Source organism: Phalacrocorax aristotelis, chromosome 12 (assembly GCF_949628215.1).
Source record: "Phalacrocorax aristotelis chromosome 12, bGulAri2.1, whole genome shotgun sequence".
Classification (NCBI taxonomy): domain Eukaryota; kingdom Metazoa; phylum Chordata; class Aves; order Suliformes; family Phalacrocoracidae; genus Phalacrocorax; species Phalacrocorax aristotelis.
The window spans coordinates 1,126,410-1,151,774 of record NC_134287.1 but is presented as its reverse complement, the minus strand read 5'-3'; the positions used below and the strand labels follow the sequence as shown (position 1 = coordinate 1,151,774).

Genomic DNA, 25,365 nt, shown 5'->3' with positions numbered 1-25,365 from the left:
ACAGTTTCTCACAGATAGCAAGTTTTCTGAATACTAGGAAAGAAAAAAAGAAAATCCCCCATCCCATTCTGCCACAGCTACAGCCTCGTACACACGAGAGGTTTTGTTCACAGGGATTTTGCCAGCATCACTGTGCAAGTTAAGAGTGCCTTTTTCCGCTCACTTCTTAGCAACACAGCTATGTCTGCAGCTCTTTTAAATGTAACAGGTTGGGAGTTTAAAAATACGTACCCGAGGCACTTTGGTTTATTACAACACAGCAGTTGAGCCAGACAGTGAGTGGCAACTAAGAGGCCAAATGGGATGGACGAATGCCAGAACAAAACCAGAGTACCGTAGGTCACAATAAAATGACCTTCAATTGCTAGGAAAACTAACAGTTGATGGTCACTGATGTCTCTAGCAGGTACACAGGAGGAAATGGCGACATTAACTCTTCTGGGTCTTCATGAACACAAGAGTTACCTGAAGCCAGAGATAGCCTTCTGGATGATTGTTTCTTCTAAGCTCTTGTCAAAAACGTAAGAAAGTGCTGCAATGGTTGGCCCCCACGTCATAGTGAAGAGATCATGGTCATAGCTTCCAGGAGGCACATGGAGAAATATTCCCTCGTCAGTGGCACCACGATGTAGCAGGACATTCCAGATATAGTTTTCCTTCACCAGGCCCGTCTGTTCTTCTGGCATCACTATCTCATCATTTCTAAAAGGGAGGAAGGCAAAAAGGTTGAATTTTTTCATTCTGAGCCAAACCTAACATTTACACAGGGCCTTTCATTACATGGTCCCAAAGCTAAGTGATACCTCCTCCGGGCTGATTTTGCCAGCTCCTGAAACATTCTATTTTCCCAGGTCTGCCTGGCTCCCCTGCCCCTCCTTGATACCCTGGATACAAAATTTGGTGGCTCCCAGCAGCACCCATCCAGGGACAGTATTCAAGAAGCAGCTACCTAACACTACAAGTGCAAAATGCCATACATACTGCCATTAGATGATGGGAAATTTTGGACAGCACACTGGCATAGCTTCACCCCCCCACCCCAAGTCTCACCCCGTTAGAGTGCTCTGCAGCTCTCGTTACTCCCATATAAAAAAAATTAAACTGTTATACCACTGCAGTCAACAGTACGTATGAGTACCTTTGTATAAGAATAATGCAAATATTCATATTATGCCAAAATCAACTATCAGAAAGCCAAGTAGTACAAAATTAAAGATAAAACAAAGAGGACAAATGTATGATGGGTGATTCATAACCAGGGTACCACAGTTCCTTACTCTAACTGGATTAAAGCCATACAATAATAAAATAATTATGGTTCACGCCAAGTAGTACTTGCAGTATCAGGTTAAAATATATCAAAAGCCTAAATACATACTCCCTAGACTTGGGTAACACTGCACAAGAGATAACCCTCTGCAAATGAACAACTAATTGAACAAGATCCTCAAATCTAAGAATAGTAGATTACAGTCAATCTGAGCAGTAGAGGTTTTTCTGCAACAATCAAAAAATAACGTGCTTCAGTTGCCAAAGAAGCAATTTTCAAGTGCTAACAATAATTATAAAAAAACCTCTCAATTTATGCATAAGAAATAAGCTTTTCTCAGTTCCAAGTGCCTGCATATTTTGGCAAGAGCAATCATTACAGAGATGATATAGGAAAACATGTTTGCAGGCAATAGTGTATTTTTTCTAAGAATCCATATTGGATTAATATTAACAGAAGTGAATGGGTTTACTTGGAAAGTCTCAGGGAAGGAAATTATGCTCAAAAGTGAAATGCTGAGATCCTGAAGAGATCATGCACTACTCTGTACAGATTGCAGTACGATTCCACGCACACCCACAGTAATACAGAGAAAACAAACAATTCCTCAATCTCAGCTATGACACTGGTGCAATCTATCTGAAATGGAGCAGTATTGAAACGATACACCAACTATTTTAGCCATAGAACATACTGAAAAAGCTGAAGTATCTGGTGAAGGGAGGATAAAGGGGAGCAGACTGGGACAGAGGCACTAGGTAACTTAAAGATATGAGGATATTCTAAGGGTACTACTAAAAACGTTAGGAATACCCTCAGGGCAGAGAGGCCAACTGACACTAGAGCTCTATTTGAAAGCTAGAGCTACCTGTAAGAATTTCTAGATATTCAGTACAGGCAGCATATCCCCATCTTCCTGGAGAAGGCTCAAAAGGGAGGGTCAGCCTAATCACACTGCCCTGCTTCCAGACAGATCCACTGCAGATTGAAACCAGCTGAGAGTCAGAGGCACATCCTGTCTCCTCAGAGATGTAATCCTCTCACAAATTGGCTGGGCCTGGATTTACTGTTAGGCTAGATTTCTGAGCTGCTATTAAAGATCCCTGCCCACAGCTAGCCTGTGCACTAAAGTGCCTCAGCCATGAGGAATCCTCCCCAGATATTGGTCAGCGTGCCAAGAGCTTCAGGGGTGGCAGTAGATATTGGTGCAGACAGCGGCCTCATATGAAAAGCTCAAAAGCAGAACATATGAAACTGAGACCTGGACCTGCTATGTCAGGGCACCAGTGCTGTCCTGGGAATGAGATACTGTCTCTAGCACTTCACAAAAAGTTCTAAAGAAGTCTAAAGGCCTAGCCTGGAGAACAGAGCCTTCTCAGAGCATTTCTCATGTGCATGTCTTGCTCAGCCATTCTTTTGCATGTTGATAGAAGTAATGCATTTTTTAATTTTAGCTTAAGCTCTGTGGATTAAAGTACTATGGCAAGAATCCAAAGACACAAATCCAGTGCAATCACCGTGACAGACTTGTTACCACACCCCCACATAGAGCTGCAAGCTGGCCCAAGGCAGAGGCACATGATCAGTGAGCCTCTCTGTCCTCTCCAGAGGTTCACAGACCAACTCTGGTTTGCCCTCTGCATACAATGTATGAGATGACAGGTTGATTCTTACTTGATGGCATGGTACATGTCTTCCAATATATCTTGTTCAAAGTCTTTGCCTCCATTCACGCCTTTCAGGTTCTTCCGAAACTCCTGAAAAAAGTAACACCAGTGTTAATTCTTACTATCTCCACCTTTTACTGCTCTGCTAGGATCAATATTCCACTTGTTTTTCTTGGGACCAGAAGGAGATTTTCCTGCATTCTTCAACATGCAGCCTCAAAGTTCAAAGACTAAATGCTATTCTTAGTGGCAGTAGGGTGCAGCAACCCCTATCTCTGCTCACAAGGAAAGAGCAGAGATACAACATAACACATGCTTAGCTGAGGCTGGACCTCAGAATGACAGGTCTGTACCACTGCACTGACACTCACAAGACTTGCTCTCTAGAAGCCCACAGCAGTTCAGCAATCTCATTCTTACTGAGTCTTAGGATAGTTTCCTCACACATACACAAGCCTCTTGACAGACTTGGCAAGTTATCTGTTGAGCTTACAATTCTCCAGGCTGCCCCTTGCCCACAGCTCCCCTTTCCAGCTGCGCTCAACTTCAGTGCTGCACACCAGCTTATTACACGCAGGAGTGACGAATGCCAGGGAAAACCAAGAGAATGCCATTGAGACAGAAACAGGTACTACACATTGCTATCAAAACCAGAGCAGGCAGGCGCCTACACCCACCTCCAGAGTCATTGGAACGTTCTGCTTGCGGACATTATGGTTGTGCTGGTCAGTGTTCAGCATAATAACTGCATAGGCCAGGGCAAAGCAGGCATCACTATTAGCAAATGGGGACCCATTTGATTTCTGAAAGGCAAATGTATGCACAAATTAGTCCTACAGGAACAGCAATATCAGCAACCCAAGGCAGCCATTTTGCTACCCACAGTACTGAATCATCTCTGGGACAAACAAAAACCTCAGGCTCTAGCTCCAGATTCCAAAAAGCACCTTGGAAATCTATGTGCTGCTGCTGTCTCCTACAAAACAACAGCTGCTGCCTGCAGGGCACGGTAAGCTTATATAGGCAGTTTGATCTGACATGTCCATCATGGCAAGCAGCTGCACAAGAAAGAACACAGTTTTGAGCTTTCTGCCCACCAAGTACACACCCTCCAATGTTCTGTGAAGGCTTCCAACAGCCTCTGGATTACAGGTGCCTCTCCTGGTAATCTGAAGGCCTCTAGATAAAGTCGTAAAGCTTCATCCAGTCTTAAACCTTGGAAGCTGAAAGTCCTGCAAGAAGAATGAAATGCAGTGAGAAACTGAAACAGGATGGGAAAGGCAGGACAAACTTACTGACTACAATCTTGTTTGTTTCACAGAGAAAAGAGCATAAAGAAAGGAGGGAGAGGAGAGAAGAAATATACCACGAACGGGCAAAAAACAATAAAAGGGCCAACAATCCTAGAGGTGATTACACATGTAATTGTCTCTCCAGTCTTCACAGAGACTGGCCCTACTGAAAGGAGCTTAAAGTATCATACTAATATACGTATCTAAGGTGTTACCGTATGCAAAAGATGCATAGAATTAAGGCATGGTAGTACACAGAACAAAGCGATACAAATCGCCTCCAGGAACTAGGAAGTTACTCCAGGAACATAATGCCTCCAGGAGCTACTCTTCTACTGCTTTTTTTTTTAGATCACTGAACTCTTAACTTTCATCCCTTTCTGATTAAAGAGATACAGAAAGATACTCACCCAACAAAGCTCTCCAGCAAGTCTATGTTCTTACGGTCGCTCACAAATTCCCCAATCATCTTTTTGTCCAGGCGAGGATTTTCCCGTAGCCACCTGGCCACCTCATTGTTGTCAATGGGGGTGGCAAGAAGGTTCTTCTCCTGCAGAAACTGTATCCCTTTCTTTGGCTTTTGGTTGAACTGCTCTGTGCCTGTTATCAGGAGCTGAAGGAGACATTCCAATAATTACAAGCTTGAAATGCATTTCTTTCTTTAGATTGTTCTTGGCATTTGAACCAAAAGCAAATAGAAAATAGACCAACCTCAGCATGATCAAGTTTATCGTACTGTGTAATCCAGCCAGAAGGCTAACCAAGGCCAGGAAATCTGCATTCATCACAAGGATTCACTATCAAATAATACTGGACAGAGCAAGTATGAGCTGCTGCCTTTGAAAAGCTTTGATGTTTCACCAAGCTATTAGCTCTGCTCTCCCAAATGCCTCACCTGCTTTAGTATGTAAACACAGCAGAGGATGGTCTCTGATGAAACACAGGCATGTGGCAAAATCAGCTCTACCCAGTTACAGCAGCAACACTACACTCCATGACCTCGTCCGTCTCCTTTAGCCCCAGGCTCTCATACTCTACCTCACTGCCAGGAGACGTGCAGCAAGAATCCATGGCACTTATTCGGCAAGTGCAAGGAAGAAGTGCTGCAAAAGCTTAAACTGAGAACCAGAAAACATTATGCTAGTGAGACATGGTCCTAGGAACAGCTGGTATTCCAGCACGATAAGGCTATCTGTAGGCCACGAAGAGCAGGTACATTTTTGGTTTTGACCACAACAACTCTGCCCTGCTTGATTCTTATTTTAGGAAACTACTCTGTACCACAGTCACAGTGTAATAAAACACCTCGCTAATAAAGGGTTAACTGAATGTTCTTGGTAGTGTTCAGAAAAACCAAAAGCACAAACAACTGCATGAACTTTACTAAGGCACCAAAATAAATGTCAGTTCCCTGTTAGCTCCTATCACGATCAAACTGCTAGCAATGACCTAGTGAACTAAATTCGTGACCATCATGATTACTAGCCCCCCTGGGCTTCTCAGCACCTCAGAAGCCACCAGCCCTCTGTTCTCTGCTTCCCTTGCCTGTGTGAACATCCTCAAATTGCAATGAAACACAGACCCTGAAACAGCATGGAGCGCACAAGGACCCAGTGAGGGCATACCAAAATAATAACCATGTGCTGCCCTGGTGTAACAGGCCTGCAGGGACTGTATGATACTATCAGCATTTCTATTCAACTGTAAATCCTGTAACCCAAGCCCTAGGGTATTCTGTGGACTGGTTATACCTCTTAAGACCACCTGAAAGGAGACCAGACTGCTGGCAGTTTGTGCTGCATTTATAATCATGTCAGTCCTCTGCTTCTGAGCTTCTGGTGAAACATCAAAGAAAACTTTCCATTTGATGCATAATTTGTTTTCTGCTTTTATTTAGCTTTTTTCCTCCTTCCAGCTGAAGTAATGTTTAGTACTTTAAAGGTTAAAGGAAGCAGAACACGCTGGTGCCCTGTCAGTATCCACATTACTTAAGCTGAATGTTTTGTGTGCCCTGTTTACCTGCTTAGGATGAAACCATTAGCAGACTTAGGGTCAGGAAAGGATTTTCCCTGGGCAAACGAAGAGAGATTTATCAACATATTTCTGCCCTCTGCTGTAGTGTGAGGCACTGCTCTTTTTCTAAGGCCCTAGAACTTTCTTACAAGGAACTCTCAGCCACTGGCAATGCTCTTGATTTCTACCACCCTTGTTTTCCAGCACAGTAAAGCTGGAGTATTAGCAGAGGTTTTCAGTTAGAACAGTGGAAGCACTATGCCAGCTCCCTTCTTAACAATGGACTTTGATACAAAGTCCATCAGCAAAGCTAGATTTAATGCAAAGCAAAGGGTTACAAATGAAACAGTAACTAAATCAATATTAATTTCTTTGAAATTAGGCAATGCCAAATATCGGTGGTTCCTTTGAAGACTGTGCTGACAATCACCTCCCCCCACTGTCCTTGTGGCTCGGGAAGCCAGTGAGCATTATCCCACTGCAGCACTGTGTTGCAAGTACAGAACCAAGTTCCTAAGTATTGCAGCAGACTTCCTAGAAAGAAACCAATGCCTTCAATTACATTCAGATCCAGAGTCTGCCAGAGCAGACCACAAAGCACAGATTAGTATGGCAGTAGAAAGAGACCTGTTGTACTTTCTTCGATATTTTCACTTAATTAAGTTTAAACAAATATGACCAACAGTCCCTTATAATAATGTAAAATAAAAACACCTACGCTGGAGAGAGAAGTCAGAAGCCTTTTAGTCAGGTACAAATGAAAAACCTTTCCCTTTACCACCAATGAATCATTCAAAGACATCGATTCCTGTTTCCACTATATCATCTGGCTCCTTACCCCACAACTACTATGGCCACTCATGTTTTATCCAGAATACGTGTCATTTTTATATTGAAGTATCGTAATCTGTCACTTCCTAAATAACCTACCTACCTCACGTATATGTTGTGCAAAGAGAACAAAATCTGTACAAAGAACATCTGTGAATGAAACACCCCCACGACCCCCAAAAAAACCCAGTCTCATGTAACCCACAGAGACTTTAGATACCATATTCGCCCACTGTCTCTGGAGGTGAACAAGCAGGCCAGTACTTGATGTTTGACACAAGACAGCAGATAAATGCAAAGCCATCAGCATGAAGCACCTTTGTCAATACTAGACCTAGACTGAAACCACTCAGGGAATGGAAAAGCTGTACAAACTTCAGACTATAACTTGGATTCATGAGGTTCAAAGAAACACATCTAGACAAGGAATGGCTTTGCCACAATCAAGACAATCTTTGCAGTCATCCTTAAGATAAAGCTAACAAGGGAATAAACAAATCACAATAGCAGGCTGGACTGTTAATTTCTTCCACGGGCCTCTTTGTGCGCTCCCCATTCACAGCAGGGAACCTGCCCTTTTTGATGGATTATAATTGACCCGATTATCTCCATATAATGCAAACCAGATCCAGCAACTTTCCCACCCAGAAATCAGATGGACCTAGCTTACAAGTTGTGCCACAAAATCTCCCTAACCCCTCTTGCAACTTTTAGCACAACTAAACCAGAACAGATAACAATCACTGCTGTCTCTCCAGTGTAGCAGGATTTTCTGTGACTATTTAACTCTTACCAGCAGAGACTAGAACTCAAAATTTCTGAGGTATGACCAGTCACGCAAAGCCCACATGGGATAAGAAACAAGAACAACACTCAAAGAACCATTTCTGATATATTCCAAATCATACCTTCTTTTTGTTCTTAATCTGCATAAGTTCCTGAGAGCTTGGAAGGACACAAGAAAATCGAGTAGGTTTCCTGGGGGTACTCTTCTCAGCTAGAAGACAAAGCGCCATTACAGTCAAACCTATCCCCAGACTAGCACTCAGCCCACTATAGTGTCCCACCATAATTTTCAGTCATGGAGTCTTGCTGCAATGTGCTTCCCTGCAAATGGCAGTCCCTTTCCTGCTTATTCCATCACTACATTCCTCCCATGCACATTTTCTTCAGCATAATTACATAGTAGCTTCTTGTCTTGGACAATTTCATACATCCACAAGATTTAATTTTCTGGCTATTTTGACTCCCTACATTACTGATCCCCTGGAGAGCCCTTGACTACCTTAAAAATACTAAGCACCGGTATGAATTTCACACACTTTTGCCCCAAAGTGACCCACCAGATATAACCCCCTCCAAAAGAAATGCAACAGTTAGTAGGCATATATAGCACACACGTAATACACAAATATTCACCATGTGCCTCCTTCTAATTCTGAACACGTAATAGCTACAGCGGTCTATAGTATAGCAGGGCCAGTCAGCAAACGTCAGGATCGTTCTTGGCATGCACACACTCAGAGCGTCAGGGTACCAGAGACTATTACCTGCCTCGCTTCTTCCTTCCAATTCCATGCAGCCTTCCTTCATCTGGTCAGCCATAAGGCACCCACTGGTGGGAAGACATGCCCCAGCTGGATCTGAGGCTGCACCGGAAGGTTTTCCCTCACTGAGTACTCTCTCATTATCTGTAGAAGTTGAAAAAAAAATCCAAACCAAACAAAACCAAAACAACAACAACAACAAAAAAATCAACAAATCCACACATAAACAAACCCATAAGCCAAGGAAACAACTAGCAACAGAGAAAGAATGAACTGATCACTCTAAACTGAATATGTGCTTATTCAAAGGAGCTCCCCCCAGTAACTGCGATTCCTCAGTATTTTGTCTGCATGAAGTCCATTGCATAGCCTCCTCCTTTTGTGACTGCCAGTCTTGACATGGTCTTTATATAAAGCTCCGTATGAGGGGCACATTTTAGTATCTGTCAATTTTACAAATAGCAAGGTTATTAACAACATCAGTGTGTAGTTATGAAATGTGCAACAGGAAGACTGAAAACCTATATTTAAGGAGCTTACTACGTCAACTACCAAAATGAGATCTGCAATTTTAGCACAAGACCAAGCTTACTATCAAAATAACAAAGAAAGGAGTCTTACTATTGCTTGTTTCTTTGATGCTGTTCATGGCTTCTGGGCTGGATTTGACAACCTCCTTCTCTTGTTGATGTATGTTACTCAGCACTTTGGCCTGGCAATGTGCCTCAGTGCTATCTATCACTGTCAGCAGTGCTTCCAGAGACAGAAGATGGACAGTATACAGCTGTCCAGAAACTGGGAAGGCATTCTGGGGGAAAAAAACCAAACCAGAAGTATTTGTCAGCTTTCATGCCTTTCTCACCGTAATGCGGGAAGGAAGTTCTCACCCACAGCTCGGGGAAGCCTGAAGCATACAACAGAACACCCTAAACCTTTCACACAAAGCTTTCTAGCATATACTCAATGGTTTATCTGCTCTGACATTATTAAAGCATCATGGCTATTCTTTTCTCTTCTGCTTCCAAATGTTAAATGGCCACCTTCACCCCTACAGACTACTCACCCTGAGTCTTTCAACCATTCTCATTCTTAAATTCTGGATCTGCGCTTACCCTTGTTCTGAGTCACCGCCTTCCCCTCGGGCACCCTGCTGCTCCCGCCTCCCTCCAGCCCGCTGAGGCTGGCAGCCCCCGGCCCCTGTTCCACACCTTGGAGAGCAGCTTGGTGAGCTCCTCAAAGAGGTTGGCACAGTAGTAGTCACAGTCGTAGTTGATGTAGAGCTCGGTCACGAAACTGGGAATCCTCCACAGCTGAACGATGGCTTCCAAAGCCATCTCCTTCATTTCATAGGGCATCTTTGGATTTTCCATAGTGATTATTTCCATCAGCTTCTTGACATACATCTGGCAGAAACACAGGGCAGCTCAGTTTAAGGAAAGAAAAAAAGAAAGCAGGACAGTGAATAGCTTTGAGGGCTACAGAAATAGGTTTAAGATTCATCTTCTCGCACGACACTCCATCTTTAATGATGGTTCATTCTGAAGAAGGTTGCAGAAAGGTTTCAAGTAGTTCTACCACTCAGTGCACCTGGGTTTACCATTCTAAAAACACAGTATGAAGGCAGGCAGTGCAGCACACCACTCTCAAAGACATCCTAGTATCCATCAAGAAAAGGCCTACACGGCCTACCCATAACCCACCAAGTCATTTATACAAAGGTAAATTGACGTTTAGATAGTACCTTGCTGCCTAACTATATGTATGTAACTAAACTCCGAAAAACTATCACTAGGCATGCAGTGATACTCAAAAAACTCACCTCTAGCTGGAATTTCAGATGCTCTCTCATGCTCTCAAAGAGAAGAAAGCACACCCTGAGCGAGGTTGCATACAGGTTGAGCCGTTCAACACTCAGTAGCTGAACAAGAAAGAAACAAACAAAACCTTTAAGCATTACAGAGTTTAGTCATTACGTGCTATAAGGAGCAGTACTGTGGTGCTGCAGACATCACCTGCAACAGCCCTGAGATCCACACTTCGCCTCCCGTAGCAATGGTATTGCAAAAACCAATCCCTTACTCAACCTCCTGATCTCACTTTTTGCTAGTGAGGATGAATATACTTAATTCTCTGCTGCTTGTGATGGCACTTTTCCTACTACAACTTTGTTCTTTTGCCAAGTCCACAGATCCTCTTAGTGGAGAAGGAACCTGGGAGAAGACCTGCCTCTGAGATAAGCCCTTGTGCAATTAGTAGCTTGGTAGTCCAAAGGTTCTGCCTCCTACTAAGCCGGTAACTTGTGTCCACAATTACATCAAAACCAATTATAACAAAACACAGTGTTATCTCACAGTATCAGTTCATTCAAATCACCTTCATCCTTCTTGGCCCTGGTCTCAAGAAAGTATCACACTACAACCCCTCTGGCTTTGCAACAGCACTGTTTCACTGGCGCAATTCAGAACCCTCATTGCAATGCAGCAGAGAGCTTATCTGAAGACTGAGACCTGCCAAACCTCAGAATACTAAATTCCAATAGACTCTTTAGTGCAAATTAGTATCTGACTCCCCAGTGCCATATGCCACGCTAGCATAAGCCAGACTCACTTGAAATAGGTGTCGGCACAACTCCTCCTTCACAAGTCCCAAGAGGGACTGGCAGTTTGCAATGGGTGCTGACTCCAGGGCAACAGTTAGCAGCTGCAGCCCCATGTGAATCATCACCTCAGAGTTGTGGCGGTCATGAGGGTTGGTGAGTGAGATAAGAAAGCGGAACAGTTCTCTGATACACGGTAATCCATATGGGACCAGTGCTGCTCCTAAAGGAAAATGAGAGAGATTATCACTCTTGACTTTGCTTTTGCTTTTTGCAGGTGCCTAAAAAACACTACAAGTGAAATTGTTACAGATCAGCTGAGGAGCAGGAGCTTATAACCCTCTTAGCAGAAAGTGAAACAGAATGGTGGAAAGGAGAAAGGACTTTAGCAACATTGCCCACCTCTCACCTTCTTTTTGGGAAGACTGAGTAAAACGTACTCCTCGGGGATTTACATAGTCCATGTCATGAACCGAGGCAGAGTCAGAATGTTCTGCTACAGATGTACACTCCTCTAGGACCTCAGGGATAGACTCGACAGAAGCTGACTGGATCTTCTCCTCCCTCAGACTTCCATTCTTTGTTGGATTCAGTCATTTGAGAACGAAAGAAGCAAGACAAGAGTTAACAAGCACTGGACAAGCTAAAAGAAAGGCTTATTTGTTCATGGCTCATTCAGAACTATTAAAACTACACAGGTCACTCACAGAAGAGGAGCAGGAAAACAAAATTTAAGAGAAAAGAGTGCCTCCAGATAATCTGCAGCCCTCTCTGCCACTTCCCTTCCATATAGTTCTTATCTATTTTACGTAACTCTAGGTTGCAAAACTAAGGACTTGACTTTGAAGATACCCCTATAACTTATAAGTTCTTACTGCTCGTAAGGTTAGGATTTGGCTCATTTTTTCGGTTTTAAATGCTACATAATTTTAACACACTATTTCTACCTATGCCTTCTTAGTATTTTTACCATTCAAAAAATCTGCAGCTCTGAAAGTCTCCCTGCAGCTCTAATCGATCCTCTCAACAGTATTACTGTTGCAGGGTGAGCGGAGACAGTACTGAAAAAAACTTCCTGATACAGGCCTTGGTTCAGGTTAGTTTTATTTTGCAGTAACAGCAACGCACGTGCAAACACCACGACTGAACTTCTACAAACTCAAGAAAAAGCGTTCACTAAAGAGAGTGAAATGAGTTCTGCAGATTTCCTCTGTTTCCCTCTAACAGTTTCTCCTTCAATTAAGGTGGATGGTATTGGCAGGAGTATAACTAGATACATAGATGCGTTGTTGGGCTGCACAGTTATAATTTCTGAGCCAATGGGCATGGTTTCAAAAGAAAACAAAGAATGAACGTTTGTGAATTTACAAATCACTTACAGCCAAGGATGTTTTATTCTGACCCTAAGCCTTGAAACAGAACATAAACACTATGACCAAAGCGAGATAGAAACCCCCACTGCTTATACTAGGAGTTGGAACTCTTCTTCATAAATTATATCAATGTACCTGTAGTTCAGGCCGATTTTGATTTTCAGTGACTTTGGCCTCATTTGAAGGTATTCCTGCACTAAGTCCCAAAGAAGTGACTTGGTCCAAGTCTGTCAGGTCTTCCTTGGAGGTAGTCTGTGAGGATAACTCCAAACCGCTGTCTGTAGCGGGGCTGACCACAGATGAAACATTTTCTGAGCTCCCAGAGGAGCTGGGAGAAGGAGCATCTATGAAAGTAACTCCGCTTGCTGATGAGAAACAGAAGAAAAAGATCTGTAGTATTCTGTTCCTCAACCACAAATTCATACATTGAATACAGCAACAAAGAATTACTTTGATTACTACTTCACCCTACAAATGATCTCAGATAGTTATGCATGAATGCAGAAAATGTAGATAAATTAAGTTCTCTTTTGCGAGGTATTAATTAATCAAATAGATGAAGAGGTGAGATACTAGCAGTTCTCAAAATTAAAATAGTTGGAATCTAACAGACTCAGCAAATAAGACAATTCACAGTTAAATAAAGGGTGCAGAGAGTTTCTATAATTAAGAAGAAATCTGAAAGTAGTCCAAAAGGTGTACTTTAATACAATGGCACAACCACTTTAAAGACTTGCATCAAGGTTTAGTCATTCCTTCAAAGCAAGAATTTTTAACTTGATTGGAAAGGCAAGACCTCGTTCTTTAATTCTCCTTAAACAAATGGAATTGCAACAGAATTCAAATAGGTCTAAAACGGAACAGTGGTATTTTTATTTTTAAGATGTGTGAGATAGTGCTCCAAGAATCTTATGTGGGATTTTTCTAAGGGAAAGATATCTGCAGCTCTTATGGTTCCAAAGAAAACTTTAAAAATGTAAAACAAATATTTAAAAAATATTTTAAAAAAAGAGAAGATATACTGCAGGGCACAGTAATAAAGGCACAAACCAGAGTTATGTTATGAATTTACACGTGAATCGTGTACAGTTTTGCACAGTGGTATTTTATTACTGGCTCTATTTTTGGAAATGTCTTGAGTCAGTAGCAGCAGGGCACTTCTTGATTAAGAAATGAAACGGAACACACGATCAATTTTGCAATCCTTTCTTCTTCACCTGCTAAGCCAGGATCCTGGCCTAAGAAGCACAATTAATACATTATCTACCACTACAAGGTCAGAGCTAATGAAATGCTTTGTAACACAATTCAACTTCCTCTCTAAAATGTTGCAGGAGTTATAATACTGTTTAACAGAATTTTATATCTATTTAGAAACTTAAATATAACGATTTATGTAGGGATAAGCTCTCATCTGGACGGATGTTCTGAGTTATATGCAATTTGATCACATTTACTATTTCCTTAGTTTTTGCCAATCATGCTGTTTGTGTAGAAACACATGTGGAATTGGTCACGCTACGCTGACATTACCTGTGACAGGATAAGTGTCAGAACTAGGTATTTTACACAGCTATTGTTTCAATTTTACTGCCTGCTTCCTTTCACTGCTAATGTTTATGTCTGAGCCATCAAATTGTAGAGTGTGCAAGAGACAGCAAACTTTGCAGCCAGAGGGACTCATTTACCCAGAGGAGAGGTTAAAACCAGTTACAACTCTTTAGTCTACTCCTATACAACAATAGGATATGAAAGCCCCCAACATTATATTCTTGAGCTCACAGCACTAGTCACATACTGTGTTACTTCTGCAGGCTGAATCAAAGCACATGAAAAAAGATTCAGGTGCATTCCCATTAGTTTCCTGCACACAATCCCTGTTCAGGTACTTTTGCTGTTCCCTCTACTTTTTTCCCTACATGGTAACAGTCGTAAGTCCACCTCATATTTCCCTGTCCCTTAATGAATGCAGCCTTTTATTCAGATTTCACAGACTGTGGGTGCACATTCAGTCTCTACATCTGTAGTGAGAGACCTGTTCGTTCACTCATCCTTTGAACCTAGATTTCTGCACGTCCCTCGGTTCTACCTGTATATTTTCCCCAGTCACACCTTGCTCTTCCCTCATTACCACCGCACCCATACCCTTTGGTACACCTTTCAGGAACACAGGAAAGAACACGTCACTTAAGTCAGCAGTCTCCTGTTGCAGGAAACCTTCTCCCCAGCTCCCATTGCCCTTAGCTCTTCTCTTGCCAGTGTTCTTGTTCTTAGTTCCTTCCATGCATCTGCTGCACCCTCCAACTCCTCTATGGCACACTGCCACATGAATGCCCATAACCTCAGCCACCTCTCCAGGTCTCCATGCCCTTTTGTATGAACTACCCCCTGTAAGGCACACTGAAGGCAGAGAAATGCTGTCAAGTTAGCCATAGGACCATGTTTTCCTCCATCAATATGCATTCCATCTCCTTCAAACTCTCCTGGACCTGAAAAGCTATGGTATGTTTTATTGCTATAGCCACTAATATAAAAAAATCTAATGCAGAACAACATGTTAAGAGAAATTAAACAAGGGCAGATTGTAAAAAGCTCTAGAACAGATGCTGTCTGGTCTCTGGAAACAGATTTCAACTTACCTGTGATGTTACTAGCATTGGCTGCCGGTTGTTCTGCCCCAGGAGAGACCTTAGTTACATGGCGAGGAGGCCTCGGTGACCTCTTTTGCTTTTTCCATTTTGATGATTCGCTGATTCCTCCAGCTCTCATTTTCAACTGAAAACCATAAATCATTAAGAAAAATCAGTATAGCACAACCACATAGCACGATGGATTACACAAGCCAACCCACAAAGACTGTCTCAAAACCCTCTAAGTCAGGCAACAGCACTTAAATATATCACACAAACTACTTAGCACCTCTAAATCATGCAAACCAGCCCCTGACTCCCCACTACCCACATATTAGCCAACACTCCACACCTGAATCAAGGAACAATTTACTGCAGTTAGTCTGCTATAACATATACTTAGCAGTTCAATTATCACAGCACTCCCTCTTCCCTATCAATACCTCCTAGCTTTGCATTAGGATAAAGAATTCTCTTAGACCTACGGACACACGTCAAATCTCTTCAGTTTTGCCAGTGTTTCCAGACTTCTAAAGGACATAAATTAAATTACGTAAGCAAGTCCTAGTTAGGTTTGACATTCTGTTAAAGTTTCACCATCTATACAAGAAGGCTGAGAATGAAGCCTGAACACCTAGTCCCACACTGCAGTCTGCAGCTCTGTCACTTATCCCTTGCCTCAATTCACTCATCAGCTTCATAGCAATGCCACGTTCACTTTCCTCCAGACATCCTTCACTCTAAAAAAGTGCTTCTCTAACGCTCCACTCACTCCTGTTGCACGACACATTGCAGTTACCTCCCTAGTGGTTTAGAAACAAACCACGTTCTGCCTTCACCTGCCTTCTATCATTATTCCTCTTCAAATCTAAATCTAATGCTTAACATCCTTCTTGACCAGGATCCTACTTCTAGTTCCTATACAGATCTTCGACCAGGCAAACAGGAACTACAGCAGGAGCAATGCAGCCTGTGTGGCACTGGCTGCAGTGTGCCATTATTGCAGGCATGCACGGATGCTCCAGAAATTCCTAAAAACAATACCATATTTAGTCACATTGGCAATGGCAACAGCCGGCCTGGAAAAAGTAAGTTCCTCTAAGTGCAGGATTGCACTTATTCTTGGGTTTCGTAGCTGCAGTCAATTTTCTGATGCTGTTAGTCCTCTTCAATTTGGGGTGAAAATTTAACCACTGAACAGGTACCTTGCATGTAGTGGAAACCATTCAGCAAGTCTCAGTACCGGTCTCTTCTTGGTATTCTTCTTCGTAAATTTATCACAGTTATGTGTTAGGCTATAATATTCCTTATTTCTTATACTCCTAGCATTGGATTTAAATTCTCTACAAGACAGCTATATTCTTTAGTCTCTTCCTTTTTCTGCAACTTGCCTCCTTCCAGCTACTACTCTTCTTAAACGCCAATAAACCTTCTACGTTCTGCTACTGGTTTTACCTCTTTCCCTTTTCCAGCTAGAATTCTAACTTGTTGCACATGGCCTGTAATTTTTCTCATTTAAACAAAAGCTTGTGAAAATGTTATGTCCCAGTGCAGTAACCATTTGTGTAACTTTTCTTTGCACCACAAATGCTATTTGTTTGACAACTAATCCCCAAGCTTTAGCTATGCTACAGTTTCTTTGAGCTTGTTAATTAACAGACTCAGAATTACTTTGTTCTTTGTTACATCTTCCAAATTTTGCAGCAAGAATCTCCTTTGAAATCACAGCTTCTGAAACACACTTACGTGACAAGTACACAACTAAACCCAACATTTTGTAAATTTCAAAATGTTTTAAAATGCTTATGGATCACAATCCTTTCATGTAAAAATTGACAGATCTCTCATCTTCACTACTTCATAGGGCTATACAAAATATGTGATACCTTTCATTCTTGCCAAATCCAATATTTCATCTCTATTTGTTTCCCTTTCCATTTAAAAATCTGAGTTTTACGTATTACCAACAGCGTTATTCAGTAAAGGCGTAAGCTTCTAGTTAGACCAGACAGTTTTACTTTACCCACCAACTATTCTAGAAATAGCCATATTTATTTTCATTCCCTTTTCAGTGACTTATAAAATCTGAAGACCTGTGCTTCATTGTACCAAACTACTTCAAGCAGGAAGGAAACCTGGAAGCATTATGTGTTAAACCTAACAAAGTCTGTTTCACATTATTTCAAAATAACATACTTTGCTTCCAGCTACTATATCCTGTTGCCATGATTTGCCAGATAAAATGTTACTTGCCAATAGAAATTGGGGGGTGGGGGGTGGAGGTGCACGGACTTGAATCAGGAAGATAGAGGCAAGATATCTCTAGGAGCTAACCATGTCAGTCCCACTCCTTCCACCCTCAGTCATAATCCAGAGAAATATGTAACACCTGAACCATCCCATCAGGAGGTTCAAGCTGACAATTTAATTACTATTTATGCTCTCCCCTTTCACACAACACCAAACACTACCTCAGTTCAACACTAGCCCTTTCAAAAAAGCCCTTTTTCTCAGACACCATACACATTTTTAGTGACTGTCCTGTGCTTTGTATTAACTCCAAGATTTCTCCCCTTGAGGTTTCTAAGGGATATGTCCCCATCTGTCACCGCCTTGATGAACCTCTGTCATCTTTCAGAGACTGTCACAACGGCTTCACATTGATGGGAAACCATGTAATCAGGGAAGCAAGAAGACTCAGCTGATTTTTAAAGAATCCCAAACATGTAATCAATGCATAAACCATTCAGACAAGAATCCAAGTTTATGTTGGTTTTTGGGTGCGTTTTTTGGGGGGTGGGCAGGACTGGGTATTGGGTGTGGGTTTTTTGACAAATTAACAGACAAGTGAGATTACTCAATAGGCCTTTTCTATCTCGTACCATCCACTGTTCCGTAGTCTACACAAACAGGTACCCTTTTCTTAGAATTACCTACTGGGATTACTGTGGGCTACCTCCATATCGTTTCCCCCCCCCGTCCCTTTGTTTTGTTTTGGTTTTTTTTGGTTTTTTTTTTTTTCCTTTTTGCTATCACCTATAAGTAAGAGATAAATTACAATGACAATTGCGTAGCTTAAAAAAATGGCAGAAGCAAACAGAAATGCTTCATAGAAATGTTTCACCAGCGTCAAGAGGCTGTATGTTGTTTTAACAAAGAAACTCTGAGGTTCAGAATTGTAAAACAATACATGTATCAAAAGGACAGCAAAGTAATATCTCGCATTCTGTATTGAATTAAATTGTAACAATCCCACGAATGCTTGCTTTTCATGTTAGTATAAAAATGTCAAAACCTCTAGAGTTTGTCTTTGACTAAAGGAACTATTTCTAATGCTTGTTTTTACCTTCGACACTAAGGCATTTCCTGATTTCACTAGAAAGCTTGGTTGCATGTTAACAGGCTGAGATTTTAAACCTAAGGTTGACTTCTTGGCTAAATGGTGCAGGTAAATAGCATTTAATAGATCATGAAAATATCATGAATGTTAAACATCATCTAACACTCTCCTTCCCTCTCCAATGCTCAGTGATATTACAGTTGCATCAGTTTTCTAAATTACCGGTGTCCTTCAGATTGGACTAAGCTTGTATTTCCACAGTAAAAAAAACCCTGAAGTTAGCATTTAAAAACCATTCTTTAGGAATCAGAGGGAGCTCAGAGCTACTGCTTGTTCATCTTGGAACTCGGTACAGATTCCGTTACATTTATCTGAGTTACCTTTGCATTGAGAAATGTGTACACAAAATTGTAGAAAAAAAAAAATTACAAGACTTCAAGTGCTTCCTTTGATAGATCAGGTTTTGACAACAGAATTCCAGCTAAGGTCTACGAAGGTGAAGAAAAATGTAATACTACAAAACTCTTTTTAAAGGATCCATGAGATCTCATTCTTCTACAAGCCACCTTACCTGCACTCGTTTGTTTTTCCATAAGATACTGTAAGCCTCAAGAGAAAAGGGCAGGGGCCAATGATTAGTAACTAAAGTGATTATACTAAAACATGAGCTCATTCTAGATGCAGCATGGAACCGGTCAGCACACCAAGTAGCGTTCAAGACACAAAAGCATGCAGAGAGAACGCAGTCCATGATTCAAGTCCTGGAGACACTGATGCAGTCCAGTCATCTCACTCACCTACCTGCCTGTACTGCAACAACTACCAAAGTTTACCTGGTGAAATGTATTTATGTATCTTAGGCAACTATGAACATAATCCACCCCCAAAATCTGTGAAAACTCAGATGTGTGTTCCTCCTGAATCCCACCACAGAACCCAATGCTTAACTACAACACTTTCTACTGCAAAGGGAAACATTTCTTAAGCCTTTTTTGTCTGTGTAACTGCATAAATCTGAGAGTCTCCAGCCATTGTCTTTCCAGACTATCCTGACCACAGACACAGGACAAAGGAATAGGAAACACACCTCTAAAGGTTCTGTTCAGCTCATTTTGTACCAAAGAGCTCTTAATAGAGCAGACAAGAACTAAAGCTACATTAAGTTTATGAACAAGCATGGAAAACTGAGAAGGGTCCCTCTAAGTTAGTTTCTCAGGGTTTCTATGATCAGTCTGAAAACAACAATCTGCAGGCCTACAATATTTCTTTAGGTGTATTTTCTAGGGGGGAACTAGCAGGGACTAACACATTTTGTAATTCAGTTCAGCCCCACTCATCCCACATTAGCAAATACTGTGCTGGGAACCACAATTTATTTCAGCAGAAACATGGCCAAAGATGTTGAAAATTTACAGCAGTCTCCTTCAAAAAGAGAGTATTGAACTCCATGGTCCTGTCCCAAGTAACAAAGCTCAGAGATTCACCTTGAGTAAAACTGTCTAAGGCATGCTGGGTCAAGAGACTCCTCAGGTATGCTGCTACATCTATAACCAAGGTCAACAGCTATGATACACAACACTTGAGCCTTTAGAGAGGAATCTCTGTTTTCGATGTTTCTTTTCTTCAGGTTTTCACTATAATAAGAGGACTCGAATCTTGCCCACGCCCTCCCACTCCCTTCCTTCCAAGGATGCTGTGCTGGTGTCTTAGGTGGCACTCCACAAGATACTGAATGCTGCAGTAGAACAAGGGTGTCTCCCTCCCACTCCTGCCCCAGCTGCAGCCACAACACTGCAAACCAACCACCGCATGCATTGTCCCCCAAAGAAGCCATGCCGTGTCAAATGAGTAGAGGGAGATTTGCTGCACACAACAGAACTATCTCTCAGGTGGTGTTTACAAGAGAAGGAAGAGGGGAGTAAGGTAAGAAGGGAGAAGGGAGAAAGAGACCTTCAGGTTCTTAAAGAGCAATACCCTCTCTAATTGGTTCAGGGCTTTGGGCTGTTCCCCACTACTTAGCTCCAGTTTGTTGAGGAGACATGAAGAGATCTGTGAAAGATAGGCAAATGCATGGTTTAAACAAAGCAAAATAAACCCAAAGAGAAGAATAACCTGGCAGAGTGCAAGGCTGCAGGGCAGACTCCTGGCATGCACAGCAAAGAGACAGTACAAGGAAACTGCACAGATCAAGACACAAGACAGAGCATCACTTAACCGAGCTGGGAGCAGCCATCACTTGGTAAGGGTAACCCTCCTAAATTCAAATTCACCTTCACATTACACCTTCTATACACAGACCGTGACAAATTCCAATACCTGCAGTACATTAGCCTGATCTCTTTCAGCCTTCCTTAGGCCAACCTACCATCATCACAAATCTTCCCACTTTTCTCCCACAGCAAGGGAAATAAGCAATCACTAGGTTTCTACCCAAGAACTAAAGCCCCAAAGCTAGTTTCAGATTCCTACACGTAAGCATTCAGTCTCTCAAAACACTGCTGTACTGGCTCTGAAATGTACATTTACCCAAATGTTGCCATTTTTCTCAACTCATTAAAAATAGAAACAGAGTGGAAGTTATGATGTTATAAAAAGTATATTCACTGTAAGTTCAAAGGTGGTTATTTCTCTGCTGCTTTCCTTCCCATCCTGTTGCTCTCAATCATAGAATCCTATATTTTTATTGACATCCTTTATATGGAGTATGAAGAGTATATATGTATAGAGGTATATATGGAGTTCCTCAAGTGGACCTCCCCCCACCTAAGAAATTATTACATTAATAATCACATACAGTCACATTTATGGTATTTGTCATACTGAATCCAGCTGCTAAAAACCTGACTGTAGCGGGAGATGGTGGTGTTGAGCAAACGCGGACCTTCCACGCTCAGAGAATTGTGCATTTAGGCAAAGGGAGAGAAAGACCAGTCTATTTTGATTTGGCTGCTAATAGAGATGGCATTGCCCATGTGAACTAAGGTTTTCACTAAAGAATGCTGCCTCTTCTAGAAGCTGCCAAGGTTTTTTCTACAATAGCCCAGTTTCATAATGCTTTCATGCTGTTTCACCAGCCTCAAAGTTTCCTTTCTTCACAGGAAGAACTGGACAAATACATGCCGAGAGCTAGTATTAGACTGTAGTGAAAGAAGACAGACATGAAAGAAGCTGGAGAGAGAGCAGAAGACAACAAATGATCAGAAGACATCACCATCAGGTCCCACAACTTGCTGGGGTTTGCTAGCCCACAGCAGCTGATGGCTGTTCCCAGAATCCAGACTGACTCACTTAGGCAGCAGTTATCATTAGCAAGATTCACTACTGGACTATGTGGGCTTAATCCCAGTGAATTAATGAAGCTATGTCCATTTATGCGGTTAAACATGCTCTTTCAGTGAACTAGGGACTTGCAGGAATGAAGAAACACAAGTGTGAAGACAAACAATATAGAGATGAGCGCAAGCCCGAGACAAGAGCCAAACAGCCAACACAGTGCTGAGTCTTACCTTCTTCATGTTCGCACCCATGTAGCTTTTAGGTTCTTCTTTAAACTGAGGCAACCTGAAAGACAATGAACAATCCAAAATACATCAACTTTCTTGGGTCAACAAAAAGGGGGGGGAGGAGAAGACTGGTCTTTCCAGAGAGATACTAGAAAATCAAGATTAGGTTTTCTCCACAAAAGTGAGCTGTTCTTTTCCTGCCAAAATCTACCGAGGGGAAAAAGCTACATATAGATGAGAGGTGTTTTGCATGTTATTACTGCCAATGGCAGTTTTGCTATACTGATTTTCATTCTCAGTCACGTAAGTACAGTTTCTTTTCCTTCAGTGTATGTTTTCAGCAGTGGACTAACCAGATCGTTTCAAAAGAGGTTTCTCTGATGCTGCTAAAAACAGCTGCTGAGCCAGAGTGTCATCCACACCAGGACTCTTGCAGCGTACATGTTATTATTAGTCATGGCAACCCCTTACATTAACTTCGTAGGAACCCCAGCAGATATCCTCCATTCTGCATCATATAAACACAATTACAGTGCACAATGGGCCTAAGTTTAAGCTGAGTGCTTTCAGCTAAGCAAGTCCCTGTCTCAGAAGTAGAGGAGGTAGACAGCTCTCACCTGTGCTACCAAATGACAAATGCTCTGCAAATACACACCCCCTACTCTCCCCCTTCTGTTCCTTCACTACACTTCTGTCTTTGCTTGCTGAAGGGATAAAAGCCTTGCAGCATAGCTTTGGCTGTTTCTTTTTCTGGAAAGCAAGATGGCCAAACCATCCCCCCTGCAGTTGCTGTCTTTGCCTTGCTTCTATATCCCAGTGTCCACAGGCACAGACGGTGGTGGTGTCTCCAAGCCTTACCAAGGACAGAGGAGAGGATACACAATAATGAAAGAGCACTAAGTAAAATTAATGTATGCCTGTGGTGAAACACTAATGCGGTCTCTTTTTTGGAGAGATTGATTCTGACTCTGCCCCATATTCATCCAGTGTACTGCGTGACATGGGGTGCACAGAGGGAAAAAACCCTGAGAACCCACTGGAACCGAGTGTGACAATGGGGAAAAAAAACATTATGACAGCTGTGTTTCACAAGCTGTCGGTTTTACTGCAATCCTTTCCTACTACAAGTATTTCTATATCCTGCACATTTCCTTTTTACAATACCCAGGGAAAGTCTATGATTACTTCACTATCTGAAGAAATAGTTTTGAAGTTAAATAACTTGCTTGAGTTTCAGAGAAGTGATCTTAATTACCTGAAGGGTGCTGAAAAGGGCAGAACATTTGTCCAAGACATATGATCTCAAAAGTTCAAAATTTTCTCTGATATGTGAGGTCAAAGCTCTCGGCTTGAAATCAACATGTGACTATTCAACATCGTTTCTATTCTCTCTCCTGAAGAGAGCTATATTTTTAGAGTGCCTTTTTTTTTTTTTTTTTTGAGTGACGTTTGCACTCTCTGTCCTCAAACTGGTTCCCTATCCTAAAGCTCTTCATTACTTGGCTGTCCATCTTTCCTCAAAGGATACCTTAAACCAGGCAACCTTCCCTACCTCTGTCTCCCTGCAGTCTGACAGGGTCAGCCCAAGAGAGAAGTGCCAAATCCTTCATCCCCTTCCACCTCTAAATAATGACCATTTTGGATGATTTTTCTGAGGGCCCTTAAGTGGAAGTATGGAATCTTTCTGTCCTTAGAGGGCCATCTCAGCAATGCTGAGGCAAACACAAGCAGGTTTACCTTGTGAAGAGCAGCTGCACCATGTCGACCAGAGTGTGCTCTGCAGATTTTCTCAATAACTCTGCGAAGACAAAAACAAATAACACAGGTGTCATTACTCAGTGTGATATTATCAAGAGGCTTCTTCAAGCAGACTCCCCTCCGAGCCTTGTTTACAGAGATTACGGCAAATTTATTAAAACCAGCTCCAACACCGCATTACTGCAAATGGGCGTAAAATCACAAGGTGGCGCCACCAAGCTGGGGAAAAAGAGCAGTCAGAAGTTGTGCTGTGAACTCCTAACAAGTTTTCCATGAGGTTGTAGAAAGACACAAAAATATAACACTCAGCAGCTTTCCACGGCTGCATGTTCTACAATCGAACCAGTTAATGCTGAGGAGAGACGATCATTTCTTAACTGCAGAAGTATGAACCACCTACCGCTGAGCCTCATTTCAAAGCATATGCGGAAACAGGACTGCATGATCTCACACACGGATTCATTGGTGAGGTGGGCTCCCACTGGAGTGAGCAGCAAGGTCCTCAAAACCTGCAAAGAACAGTGCACTTATGTCCCATAGCACAATGATGCTTGCATGCATTTCCAAGAGAAGGTTGGCTTCCTCAAGAAGGACTGCCACGAGCAGGAAACCTAAGGGATCTCCAGGAGTCATTTCAAACTGAATGCTGTGCTCAAGAAACAGATGATGGGACAAGAATGATCTTCTGACCCACTTCTAAATTCAGTAACTAGCTATCTGCTCAGAAGTACCTAGACCAAAGAGGTATATAGTTCACAGGTCTGTCTCTACAAAGAATTTTTCTTAAAATACGAGAGCTCCATATGCTTATTTTACCCCGTACTAACACCAACCATGCACAAGGTAGGATTATCAACACTACCACATTATCAGGCCCTTAATTTAAAAATCATTTTGTTTAAGCTTTTAATTATTTTCATTTGGAAAAGCTTTTACCACAGGTATATGAGCCATCTGTTTAAAAATAAAGTCTGTCACTAAGCTCCTGCAGAGTCAAAACATTGCTCCCTCCTCCTCTTCATCTCCATGTAACAGGATATGTTCCACAACAGGCAGCAACCATTATGGTAATTACCATTTCTCTCCACTTACCTGTAGGATTTTCATCAAGACCACCTCATCGCTCGCATGATCTGTGCCCACAAATCGGGCATGAGTGACAGCATCTGCCATGTTCTCCATCCCCTCCGCTGTGCCCTCATGGCTGGGATCTGAGTAACAGAATAAAAATATGACAGGGAAAGGTCACCTACAGCCTACCACCTCTGTGGGGAGACATCTACACAGAGATATTCTGTTGCCATCTGCTTTCTTAATTTGTGTGACTCTGAGTGAGTTGACCCTACAAGAGCAAAACTCACCTCCCAGTAACTTAAGGAGGTTAATACTGGGAGCTTTCAGAAAGACTTATCATGAGTCTATTTACACTTGAGAAAAAATGTAATTCTGTTATTACTGGCTCCATGTTTTTTTTTAGATATTAATTTGTAAGCCTATGTCCTGTTCCCTACAATCTAACACAATCAGCTGTTAAATACATCGAGC

The 25,365-nt window shown here is 42.0% G+C and overlaps 1 protein-coding gene across 3 annotated transcripts in view; it reads right to left on the bottom strand.

Moving 5' to 3' along the window:
- Positions 1 to 25,365, bottom strand: part of GBF1 (golgi brefeldin A resistant guanine nucleotide exchange factor 1) — a 109,100-nt gene that overhangs the window by 15,852 nt on the left and 67,883 nt on the right. For all 3 annotated transcript variants that reach the window (XM_075107578.1, XM_075107581.1, XM_075107580.1), the window contains 18 exons: positions 24,913 to 25,031; positions 24,221 to 24,329; positions 23,800 to 23,860; positions 22,066 to 22,120; positions 15,229 to 15,364; positions 12,725 to 12,954; positions 11,626 to 11,794; positions 11,228 to 11,439; positions 10,440 to 10,538; positions 9,829 to 10,023; positions 9,242 to 9,428; positions 8,624 to 8,764; positions 7,982 to 8,070; positions 4,640 to 4,842; positions 4,046 to 4,169; positions 3,615 to 3,740; positions 2,945 to 3,027; positions 466 to 702 (listed from right to left, as the gene is read on the bottom strand). In XM_075107578.1, the coding sequence (XP_074963679.1) occupies positions 466 to 702; positions 2,945 to 3,027; positions 3,615 to 3,740; positions 4,046 to 4,169; positions 4,640 to 4,842; positions 7,982 to 8,070; positions 8,624 to 8,764; positions 9,242 to 9,428; positions 9,829 to 10,023; positions 10,440 to 10,538; positions 11,228 to 11,439; positions 11,626 to 11,794; positions 12,725 to 12,954; positions 15,229 to 15,364; positions 22,066 to 22,120; positions 23,800 to 23,860; positions 24,221 to 24,329; positions 24,913 to 25,031 (2,575 nt within the window). The remainder of the gene's footprint in view (positions 1 to 465; positions 703 to 2,944; positions 3,028 to 3,614; positions 3,741 to 4,045; positions 4,170 to 4,639; positions 4,843 to 7,981; positions 8,071 to 8,623; positions 8,765 to 9,241; positions 9,429 to 9,828; positions 10,024 to 10,439; positions 10,539 to 11,227; positions 11,440 to 11,625; positions 11,795 to 12,724; positions 12,955 to 15,228; positions 15,365 to 22,065; positions 22,121 to 23,799; positions 23,861 to 24,220; positions 24,330 to 24,912; positions 25,032 to 25,365) is intronic.